General features: G+C 33.7%; 3 protein-coding genes across 3 annotated transcripts; 2 read left to right on the forward strand and 1 right to left on the reverse strand.

Moving 5' to 3' along the window:
* The first annotated feature begins 1,118 nt into the window (after window positions 1–1,118).
* LOC110691847 (probable plastid-lipid-associated protein 4, chloroplastic) lies at window positions 1,119–7,004 on the forward strand. The gene is made up of 8 exons (XM_021868810.1): window positions 1,119–1,586; window positions 1,816–1,929; window positions 2,030–2,125; window positions 2,436–2,510; window positions 2,734–2,804; window positions 3,582–3,650; window positions 4,046–4,212; window positions 6,130–7,004. The coding sequence occupies exons 1-7, from the start codon at window positions 1,266–1,268 to the stop codon at window positions 4,047–4,049; spliced, it is 750 nt and encodes a 249-aa protein (XP_021724502.1). The 5' UTR covers window positions 1,119–1,265; the 3' UTR covers window positions 4,050–4,212; window positions 6,130–7,004.
* LOC110691717 (ribosome-inactivating protein PD-L1/PD-L2-like) lies at window positions 6,191–6,735 on the forward strand. Its single transcript, XM_021868650.1, has 2 exons — window positions 6,191–6,469; window positions 6,628–6,735. The coding sequence occupies exons 1-2, from the start codon at window positions 6,191–6,193 to the stop codon at window positions 6,733–6,735; spliced, it is 387 nt and encodes a 128-aa protein (XP_021724342.1).
* An 838-nt stretch (window positions 7,005–7,842) lies between the features above and the next one.
* Window positions 7,843–8,523, reverse strand: LOC110691718. The gene has a single exon (XM_021868651.1). It carries the CDS (start codon window positions 8,521–8,523, stop codon window positions 7,843–7,845), a length of 681 nt encoding a protein of 226 aa, XP_021724343.1.
* Window positions 8,524–12,559: the final 4,036 nt, after the last annotated feature.

The following is a 12,559-nucleotide window of genomic DNA, read 5'->3' on the forward strand; positions in this document are numbered from 1 at the left end:
CTCGAATCTCGACCTAACCATTAATATATTAACATGCCTATTGAAACTAAACCTAAACATCAATTCTCATATGTCGAATCTCAAATCAATATTGCATAACTCATACAATTAAACCAGGCCTAATCTAATTGCATAGCATTAAATCAATCAATAGGAAATTAATCAATCATCAATAATCAATAATAATAAATTACCCCTTCATATTATTTATAGATCCCCACAACCCTAGAAATAAAACTACTCACACATATTTAAATCTAAACTAAGCAAGACAATTAAAAAAAACATAATAAAAGCAATAATTAAAATAAGAAGAATTATAGTATTAAAATAAAATAATAAATATTCATATGATATGAAAGTAGAAAATAAAACTAAAAGAAAATAAAACTGAAAAAAAAACTAAAAGAAAAGAGAACTAAAAAAAACTCCCTACGTACTACTACTACTACCCCCTTTATAAGAAAGTCCAAAGGAATTTTATTCCAACTCAATTTCTAACCCCACTAAAAATTATCCCATTAGTTAAAAACAAATCCTTAAAAGCTAGTAAACAAGGCTTAATATCAGCCAATTAACCGCCTCACAAACTAAAGCTATTGGGCTTGTTTTGCAACAAGGCCCAACCGAATCATAGCAGCAATAGTCACTCGCCCGGATGGGCCATCTACCGCCCGATCGGGCCCGATCAGGTGATTGGCCCAGCAATATTCTCTTGGGTTTTGAAGTTTATTGTGTCTGGGCCTTTTTTTTTAATCTTGGATTTGCAACTTGTGCTTTTATATTAATTGGCCAATTTCCTTCTTCTTGATATTCAAGTATTGGACTTGTAATAAAATTAGTACTCCAAATGAATCGAGCCCTTAATCACCAAACCAAATTAATTAGCTCGACCTTGGGCTTTAAATATATGGTCATAAAATACGATCAAACTCCAATATCTTCGTAGTGGCTCAATAAGCACGAGAATTATCATAAATCTGCAAATTCCTGCAAAATAATACCAACTCTACAAAAACACTAAAAAAACGTATATTAGTAATAAAAATAGCTTTGCATAGCTCAAATAAACACAAATATGACCGTAAAACGGGGAATAAAAATATATATATAAAATAGACTTATCAATCTTGAGATCGATTCTCATCTCCGCCCTCATAGCTCTCTTAAAAAAAAATCTAGAAGAACAGCTATTTTCAAGACAAAAGTTACACATCCCCACCATCAATTTTGTACTCCTACAACCTTCTGAAACAAGTATCAGTATGGCCTCATCTTCTAATTCTCTCTCCAAAATTATGCTTGCAAATGATCATATCACAAAATTTCCTCTATTTCTTCCTTCTTCCTCATCAAATCTTCATTTTCCAAGCAAACCCACCTTCAAACATCTCTCACATAATCCACTTCCTGCAGAAAAGTGCAGCAGAACAAGCACCAAAACAAAAGTATCCTTTTTTCCTGGTTTTTTGACCAACAGAAAAGATTCCAAAGCTTTAAAATTAAAGGAGGAGCTTCTTATGGCCATTGAGCCTCTTGATAGGGGAGCTGATGCCACCCCTGATGACCAGCTTTGGATTGATCAGGTTGGTTGGTTGGTTCTCTCTTGTTTGCTCAGTTTGGACGTCTTTGAATTGATATTTGTCCGAATGAGTCACAAGGGCGTTACAAATTACAAATGATGGATGGGAGATTCGAACCTATGACCTATATTGTACACGGTCCCTCAATCTAAGACCTCATTGGTTTGCAATGGAAAATGTAATTTATTTGTAATTTTTCTCTAATTATACGTTAACCTTTTGTTTTTATAAGCTTACGCGGAAGCTGGAAGCAGTAAACCCAACGAAAGAGCCACTGAAGTCTGATTTACTTAATGGGAAATGGGAGCTCATTTACACTACCTCTAAATCAATTTTACAAAATGAGGTAATTTATTGTCTTAAATCTTTCTACTTGATAAATTCTGCAAGTTTGGTTTTAGGCAATGATGAACAATTATATTTAGGATTGTTTTCTTTTTTGACAGAGACCCAAGTTCTTGAGATCAAGGGTTAATTACCAAGCCATTAATCTGGACACTCTTCGAGCCCAAAATATGGAGACTTGGCCATTCTTTAACCAGGTTAAGTTGATTGGATTCTTGTAGACATTTTGTAACAAGCATACTTTAATCAATAATGTAGTTATTAACTACATAATTCTTGCTTAATATGTAGCCTGCAATGCCATCTTGTTTACTGTCCTTAAGCTCATTTTCGTCGACCTTTACTTAGAATTGGCTACTGATCATGAGTGCTTCTATTTAGATATTCTTTTTGATATTGTTAATTTGTTATAGTAATTTCTTGCCTTAGTGAATGAAAAGGGTAGGTTAAACAGATGTTCATCCGTTCTGTTGAATCACCCTTGTGTTTACATTGGATGGTTTTCAGGTAACAGCAGATCTCTTGCCGATAAATTCAAGAAAGGTGGCTGTGAAATTTGATTATTTCAAAATACTGGGACTGGTAATCTTCTTAATCTATAATTTATACTTGATTATATGATGTTCAAGTAAATAAAATTGACTAGAGTGATACTTGTATGAGGAGTCCATTATCATGAGTACTAGTTTCCATATCATGAATTACTTCATATTAGTTATTTGGATAAATTTGTGCCTTTATGATGATTAGTTGATGTACAATATTTACCATGAAGTGTGTTTATAGCACGGCTTCACTTTTGTAGATACCTGTGAAGGCACCAGAAAGAACTCAGTATGGCTCTCTGGATATTACTTACTTGGATGAGGATTTGCGGTATGTTTTGTTCAAGGGAATTATTGTATCTGAAATCATTCACCTCTATATTATCTCCAGTAAATTTTAGGTCCATAGTATGTATCCTCGATTCCAGACTGACTATTCTATCAGACTTGATTTACATTGTACATGGTACTCTTGATTTACATTGTAGTGTTAGTTAAATAGCTAATGAGATATCTTCAGTCCAAACTATCCACAGTATTCTTCATCAATACTCTGTAGTATATAAATGGAAATCCTAGGGACTTAAGAAATTTATTTTTGTTTTACCTTCTTTATTAATTGAATTCTAAATTTCGTTGTTACATAATAATAAGTACTTAATGTAATCAGAAGGTTTTTTAATGAAGATGAAAAGCCTGCTCCATCAGGATTTATTATAGTGTATAAATTTCTCAGTGTATGTGATCATGGAATGCAACAATGTGACAATATGTACTGATGTATCTGAAAAAGGAAGTAAGAATGTGCGCGAGAGGAGGAGGAACAAATGCATGTCAGTAATAGCTCACCCTCAAGTTTTGTAGCATCTAAAGGAAGCTAGCTACCTCTAACTGATTAAACATTGCAAATAAACACCTATCATTATATGTAGTATAGGTTTTTGTAGGCATTTCATTTTCATGAATTCATGTTGAGGAATTTCTGTATTTTTTTTACTTTGGACTGATATGATTAGTTTTATAATCAAGTAAATTGAAAGACCTGCTCTATTGATGGATATGTCACTCATGAAAGATGCAATTTTTTTTTTCCCCTTTGCTTTTGCAGAGTATCTAGAGGAGACAAAGGAAATTTGTTTATATTAAAAATGGTTGATCGATTGTACAGAGTCCCAAGGTAATTAGTCTGTGTGTATACACTATACATGAAAAGTCCCTCAGGCAATTGTATATCTAAAAGCTAGCATTACGTGCTTAGACACTCTGAAAGGTGTATGTCAAATTGTAATTTGAAAGCTTCTTATGTAAATTTCCTAACAAAAGTGCACTTTCATATGATCCTCGAGACCATGAGTACATCAGCTTTGATATATATGTAGTTGAGATCAAGATCCCAAGCAGAACTGTTGAACTTTATTTCGATCAGATTACTTTTGATGAAGTAATTCGTATGAATTTTGCATGGAACACTCAACTTTAGGATTTTATTCTCAAAAGCTCAATTCAGGAATAAATACATTTCCTTCAACTCTTAGTCCTTATTGCTTGTTGCAAATTGTGACCATACTGTAGGTAAGGTAATAGATAAACCATCAGTATTGAGTGACAGATGATGCAGAACAGAAGTGCAACATATAATAGCAATGGTGCTGGCTTCAACAATAGTAGATGGCAATGGTGCTGTCACTGGACACATTATTTCAACTACAATTGGGGGCCAAAATGGAGAACCTAAACAGGTGTGTTGTAAACTCTATTTTGGCAATTGGAACTCATTTCGCTTGTATCAAGTCTAAGTGCTTATGAATTCTATGTTTAATCTGCATGCGCGAATAGCTGACTACTTTACTTTTGCTTGTAATCAATGTTTCTACTGTCTGTAATCTTTTTAGCTATCTGCATGAGATGTGTGTCTATTTTGTGCTTACATTTATTCTAGGATGTAAGATATTTAAGTAATGTTCATGCTTAGGATGTTGATTTGTGCATTATCATGTTTTAGCCCATGTGATGTAGTCTTCTAGCGTTCCTCTTGCATATCGTTGTTGTTGCTTTTATGGCTTTAGAATTTATGTTTTGATTTAATCGAAGTGGAGTTTATGATTTATTGAGAATTTCTGCTTTAAGTTTGTCTGATTGAATATTAAAAAGATAGGATTTTGGTTTTAAATCACTGAAATTTTATAGTATTGAGAATTTGTGAATCAATGGGTTTATCACTATTTACAGTTTTTACACTTCACCTTTACCATTGGAAGTTATGTTTTGCTATTCATATCTGAGAGGAATATAGAGATTAAAAAATATGTGCAAGCTCCTTGCTCTCTTAAACCAAAAGTTTTGTTTTATGCTTTTATGTGATGATTTAACAAGTTTACAAGAGTAAATAGCTTCCTTTGCACTATATTTCATGTTAGATTGAAGGTCTTAACTTGGGTAGATCAGCTTGCAAATCGTGTTCTGCTTCTGTTGTAAAAAGATATTACGTATCAATTTTGCTTCTAAACTACAAAGAGAATAGATACCTCAAATTATATGAGTAGTGATAAACTTGGCTTGGTAAATATGGACTCACCATCTCTAAATTACCCAAAGTTTAAGGGAATCTGGGGACAATACAACATAAAGTATACTAGTGTTAGAAAAATTTTGCTTGTTATCCTGTGGAATAGCAAAAGAAAAAAAAAAAGGAAATGGCATGCATCTTCAAATTAGTGTGCTGTGATTTCAACTCCAGAACTATTTCATTCAAGTTTAATCTTTAATGCTTATAACGCCACAACTTACATTAAGATTTTCATGTAATATGGTTGTGGATGTAGGATTAGTTTAAAAATCAAATACTTTCTGATATAAGAGTAGATACAAATATTCTTTCAAATCTGATGTAATCTGGTACTATGGTAAGTTGCTAACCCATCAAAATTTAGCTGCTATGGTTGAAAAGACTCATCTCTTTTGTTTTCGAAGAAGTATGCATGCTGCAGCTGTTAGGGCATTGTCTATTATGATTTTCATTATCTCACTTGTGCAGTATGTTTGGCATGCTTTAAGCTGTTCTTTTTATCTCGCTTGTTTTTAACTTTTCTGAACCGTCTGCAATAAGATAATGCTATAAGGGGATGGCTGTTATGTTAGGGAAAGTTGAAAATGTGTGTACACTGCATTTATGCCTTGTGATTGGTTACTACATTGTGGAAAGTTGAGAATGTGTGTATAGTGCATGTTTACATTGTGATTGGTTGTTTAACATAGCAATTTATGAGCACATACACCACTTCATGCAATCTGATTTCCCCTAATAGAAAAATTATATGTATTTGATTGCTTCTTCTTCATAGCAATTACCATTTTCTTTACTTCGTTCCCCCATATAACAGATAGGAAATGAACGAAAGGGGAGTAATAATTTCAAAAGTAATAGAGGGGAGGTATTGAGATTTATGTTTATACAATTTTCAAATTTTAATTTTTTTTTTTTTTTTTTTTAATGAAGTGGTTATCCAAGAAAGAAACAAGTTTGCCTTTTCAATTTCTTCAAATTCTGACATTCTGTGCATAGGTTCAAAATGAAATTATCAGTTGCATATATAATTATATCAATATGGCTTCTACAAGTCTCGTCAGAGTTAATCAGCTGCAAACTCCAACTGCAGACATATATGCCAACTTTATAAAAGAAGTACGAAGAGAAGCTTCAGATGCAAAACTTAAGAGATGCCACCTCCTCCTTCCCCTCCAGCATACCACATAGTGGAGCTGAAAGTTTCTGACGATGTATCAGTAAAAGTTGCTCTGAACAAAAGCAATTTATATGTGGTAGGATACTGTGATCAGTTTGAGGGAAACTACAGAGCACATTTTCTTAATGATGCCCCTCTTAATGCCATTAATGATCAGTTCAAAGAGGCAAAAACACCTTTCGTTTCACTCTTCACTACAGTTCTAGATATGAAGCAATTGAAAAAAAAACTGGAATCAATAGAAGAAAGGCTGGTTTGGGTATCGGAAAATGGAAGAATTCAATTACTGCAATCAACAACCAAGAAATAGATGAGAAAAAAGAGGCAATATTTCTTCTTCTATCAGTTCAAATGATATCAGAAGCAGCCAGGTTCAAGTATATTGAACAAAAGCTAATCCAAAACTTGCAGGGTTTTACTCCAGATTACAAGGTGTTGAATCTGGAGAATAATTGGTTAGCAATCACAAAAGCAATCACAGATTCAAAGGATGGAAAATTAAGTCTCCAATTACTTTGAGGGATGCAAGTGATAAACCCTGGAAGGTGGATACAGTAGAAGAAATTGCTCCAGACATGGGACTGTTGTGTTATTATTTAGGTTCAGAATCAATTGTACTTTAGAAATACCATATGCAATGTCAAAATCATGTGATTAGAATAAAAACTTAGATGCTTTTGATTTGTTCTTCCTTATTATGCTGTAAGTTAAAGTTTAACATGGTTTGTTATAATTCTACAATCCAATAAGCCTGTTTATTGAAATATTGTATTCTGTTGGAGCTTTCACTTAAAATTTTCGAGGCAGCATGATATGAGTAGATCCTGCATCTGCATCATTCCCTGCTTATCCAATAAACCCGCATGACTGTAGTTTTTTTATAATTAATAAATAAGAGAAGAAGAAGAAGGACATGGTTAAAGTTTACTAAGCTCTGCAAAGCATACATTGGTTTCCAAAGTAATCCTAGAAATAGAGTAATGACCAATGTCAAAAGTTTCTCACTGTCAACCTTGAAGACTTGCTAATGCTAAATCATCTAAAGATGGAAACGAAAGCAAACAATTGTGATGCAATTGCAACAAACCAAAGTTCTCAGATTCACCGGAACACATGCAGAAAATAAACTGATGTGTTTACAGAGTATTGCTCTGCCATGTAAAAAGTCTGCTTTAGGTTCTAATAGTAGATCATGAGGAGATAATGTTGATTATCAGCCGCCTTTTTGTTGATCAGCTAAAAATTGGCCTACGAGTTTCCTCGTATATATGTATATGAACATATCTCCAAAGTTTTTAACTGTATATGTTAGACATACGTACAAAGACAGTTCGATGTATGTAGATATGAATGTTTAATAGATACAGTAAAACTTCAGAAAAACCAGGAGAAAAGCAGTCTAGTTTGTATTCTTTGATGATACAACACAATACATCAAGTCTGGTTTTTATTCGATCACATCCTTGAAAAGTTAACAAAAATAACGTTGTATAACATCCATTACAGCTTCTGACTTATTCCACTCTCAGAAAAGCAGCACAAGCATACAGAATACTTTCGCCAAGAAACACTACATAGATAATCAACCATGACATCTTTGTGGAGTAGTGATTAATGTCTTAAAGTCTAAGGTTGGACGTTTTCTGCTTCAGCTTCATCATGACATTGATGTGATTGGCTGCTGTCCTTGAGTGAAACCAAGCTTTCCCTGTAAACAAAAATACCTCTACACCAAAGACCATGGTGAAATCCAAGATCCCTTGTTTCTTGAGTGACAGGATCGCATAGGATTAGTCTACCATCATCAGAATCCAATATAAGCTTATCATCCTTCCAATGACCAAGTGGGCATCGAATACCCGACAGAGGTCCTATACTGAATTTCTTGGTCCACAACCCCTCATTCAACATCCATACAACAAAAGACTCGTCGATCTCATGAAGAGTTAGATAAGCAACAGAATTATGATAGATTGCAAGACTCCTAGATGCCGGCTTTTCATAAATGGGTGTATGTATCTCTTGAAATGTATCAGTGGCCATGTCAAATGAAATGACACAATCATTTTCGTCCTTAGGTCCACTAGACAACAACCAGTAATAGCTTCCATCAAGAAATTTGTAACATTGATTCGTATCCAATTCAAACTCATAAATTTGGGATAAATCTCCACAATAAGTCCAAGAATCAGTCCGCAATGAGTAGACAAAGACGGATGCAGGTACAGTGACAGTTTCAGCTTCATAGTCTTCAGGCCAATAACAATTAATAACAAAATCATATTGAATATAGATAATATATGTCATCACAAGGACCACAAATAGGCCTGAGATCAATGGTCTCAGATGCAAATACTTTATGGCCTGTTTGGTAATGTGCAATGTGATTTTGTGCTTTGATTTGTTGGTGTCAGGTGGTTTGTTTTTGGGGATGATGACACGTTTTTTGTATCTTCTATTTGTTTTATACTTTTATGGTTGATTAAAATGTTATTGCTTACAAGTTATTAATGATACTATTGAGTTAGCTTAGCTTAAGATAAGCAGAGTTTGAGTTTGGGTATTGTTTATTCTTCCAGCTCCTAATTAAAAAGATGTCAGATGAAGTCTCTATTCGGGAGGCGCTGAAACGTGTAAGGGATGATGACGAAGATATGGAGTTTATTGTCGTAGTTATAGGTTTTATTATGATAGTAGTAGGTGCATGGTATGGTCAAAAGTATAGGCTTAAGGAGGTAACTTGGAATGAGCATGAGCGTGCCTAACTAGAGCTACTTGGGTGAACACTTTAAAAAATGATAGGATTTGTCGAGAGTAGTTAAGGCTTGACATAAGTTGTTTTAATAAATTATGTCATATATTGCAAACTAAGGGAGGTTTAGAGACAACAAGAAATGTCACGGTAAAAGAGATAGTTGCATTGTTTCTCCATATTCTTGCCCATGATTTGAAAAATAGAACAATTCAAGCTATCTTTGCTCGTTCTGGAGAGACCGTGAGTCGTCAATTCCATATAGTCCTCCGATCTATTTTGAAAATTGGAAAGTATTACATCAAGCAAGTTGACCAAACCACTATTTTTGTCGAGGATAACAAGTGTGAAAGTCTAGATGGCCACTACAAGAGGGGGGGTGAATTGTAGAATAGGTGAAGTTATGAACTTTTTGTGGAATTTAGACAATATAAAACAAGAGAGACAGATGATATGGGTTTTTCTGAATTTCCACTATGTAAATCAAACTCTTTTACAAGTGAATAATAAACCCGTAACAAGTTCCACAAGAACGGAACTTGTTCCCAACTCTCTCAGAAATTTCGACTATGAAATTTCCTTCACCTCACAGATTACAACTCTCACAATCCCCAAGATCTTAATTACAGCAAGTAATACAATACCTAATGCACTTAATATAAGAAGTATGGAACTCTCTTCTCGTTATTACTCACTGGAATATTATGCTCAAGAAAGTGTACGTTGCTGAGATAGATTGTATGAGTATTTATAGAGAAGGCTTTAGTCATTAACCTCCCACTATAATCACGTACACATGTCAACACCCCACCAACGTATTGTGGAGTAATTGTGACAAATGGTGATCATGATGGAGGTTTCCTAGCCTTGCTCACCAATCCACTATCTCAACAACTTGCTAGATATTAACTTTGAGAAAACCGTATAAAGAGAACAATAAAACCGTTGTTGACTTCTTCAAAATAATATTTATTAAGAAGATAATTTGTTAAAAGAATATTTATAAAATACTTTATTTAAATACTAAGATAAAGAAGATAATTAAACTAAAAGGATAATAATACAATTTTATTTATTTAATTAATGAATCAGTAGAAAAGATATTTTTGTTTCAAAGATAATAAATTAATTTTATTAATTTATTTATAAGACAATAATATCCAATTTTATTAAAACAGTAGACTAATATAAAATATCCTTTTCAAAAACTTATCAAAAAAAGTTTTATCATAATTCTCAAAAACAATTTTTATACTCCAGTTTAACGTTGTTTATTTTAATCTTAATAATGTGCCTTACTAAGTTCCATAACAATTTATATTGTAAGTGCTTACAATTAATCTAGAATGAGAAATTGTATGAGGTGTTTTCATGAATGCTGCTCCACATTCTTTAGTTTATGTTCCTACTCGGAACGGACTTTGTTGCTTGAACCTTTCATTCACCAAAGATTTAAAACACTCATTAGTCAAGTTTGTCAGTTTATCCATCAAAACCAAAAGGGTCAACAAAGTGGAAATGGTTTGAGGTAAAATCAATATGACCTATAGTTTTAACGATATAGATTTCTTTTTATTAGGCTAAGTTATCTATTGTGAAATTTAATGCTAGGGTGTTGTTGGAGCTCTTGATGGGACACACATTAAGATGACCATCCCTATTGAGGATCGTCCTCGCTATCGAGATAGGAAAGGTGACATTAGTACTAATGTCTTAGCGACTTGTGATACAAATATTCGTTTCACATATGTCTTACCCGGTTGGGAAGGATCCGCATCAGATCCTCGTGTGCTTCGTGATGCGTTAAGGAGGCCTAATGGGCTTAAAATACCAAGAAGTAAGTGTTTAGATCTTTTTTCTCATAACTTAGTTATTTTATATTGAATCTTATATGACTAATCTAATATTTGATTATGCATACAAATACTTTCTTGTGGATTTGGGCTTTTCAAACTGTGAGGGATTTTTATCTCCTTACAAAGGGACCTGTTATCATTTAAATTTGTGGCGGGGAAACACTCCAACAAATTATAGTGGGGCACTTGTTTACTGTGTTAGCTTTGGTTAATAAATTGAGGTAGTTGATCAGTCTGCTCATTTTCTTTTGGTGTTTAGATTTAACTTATACCTATTTTGCTATCGTGGGGCTGCTTCCTACCTCTTGTAATAAATTGAGTCCCAATTATGTTACACTGATTAGGCAATGCAGCTGATTATACAAAATACAGAGTTGTTGTTCAAAATACAGAACTTCAACGTCACAAGAAACTCTAACCTATATTCATTATGTCTGGATCTTTCATTTTTTGCTTATAGTTTGCCTTACATTGATTTTGATTATTGGTCAAGCCACTGCATATCAGACAAATTCATTGAGAATTGGGATGATATTTGTACTTTGTTTGCTTCGGATAGAGCAACTGGTGACGGAGCTGAGCATCATGATGAGGCTGCTGCTGCAATGGACACCAAAATTGAAGGGGTTAGTACCTCTGAGACTTCTTCCGGAGGATCAAACAAGAGGCTCAAGAGAGATCGTCTTGCAGATGCAGTGAGTTGTTTTGCAGAATCGTTCAAGGAGTATGTGAGCAGAGCGCAAGGGTCACCGAAACCAAGTTCACAAGAGATCTACGAGGTAGTCTCGAGTGTACTTGGGATCTCGCGTCACCAAGTCCTAAAAGCTATGAAAAGGTTCATGAATGGGATGGTTGATGAGTTTGAAATGTTAAAAAATCTACCAGAAGGGGAAAATTTAGATTGAGTTTTATTATGTATTAATGATTAGCATCTTTATTTAGATTGTGAACTAAAACTACTAGCTAGATGTTGATATGTTGTTTTTTTGTTTAGAGTTTCTTAGCAAAATGTACCTAGGTTTGAAATTCAGGATTTGAAATTCCTCGTATTTCCAAACAGCTATTAGAATTTGATATTCAGGATTTGAAATTCCTTGTCTTACCAAACAACTTTTAGAATTTGAAATTCAAAATTGTAAATTATTAACTTTCCCAAACATAGGACTTGGAATTAAATTCTAACAATTGAAATTCTAGAATTGAATTTAACTATTTGAAATGAAATAAGTGTATCCAAACACAACCTTAGGTGTTTCATCTATTGATAACCGAAACGTATCAAGTCCAGCCATGCATACAGGATTAGGATACACGGCGAGGAGACAACCATGTCAACTATGGTCTTTATGATTGTAGTTTTTTAGGTGCTTGGATATGAAATCAGAACACGAAATAAGAGAATACCAAGAATTGCACACACACTTGTATCGCGACAGGTCTGTCACAGGCAGCCTAGACAATATCTCTATCAACAAATCTTTAGGCAAACCACCTCTATCATCAGTTGCACCTACCATTGTCCTCTCATGTTCAAATTCGTTTCTACATGATCGCGATTAACCAACATTAGTATTCAATCACTCATCAATTATTTTTAGTGTCCTAAACCCCTATAAAATATATCATTAAAAATAGAAAATTTTGATTTTTAACCCCACAAAAAACCTTAAAAATGTTTTTTTAACACTAAAAAAAATCTTTAACACTGCAAAAAAAACCCCGAAGAATGAATTTT

The sequence above is a fragment of the Chenopodium quinoa genome, unplaced genomic scaffold (assembly GCF_001683475.1).
Source record: "Chenopodium quinoa cultivar QQ74 unplaced genomic scaffold, ASM168347v1, whole genome shotgun sequence".
NCBI lineage: Eukaryota > Viridiplantae > Streptophyta > Magnoliopsida > Caryophyllales > Amaranthaceae > Chenopodium > Chenopodium quinoa.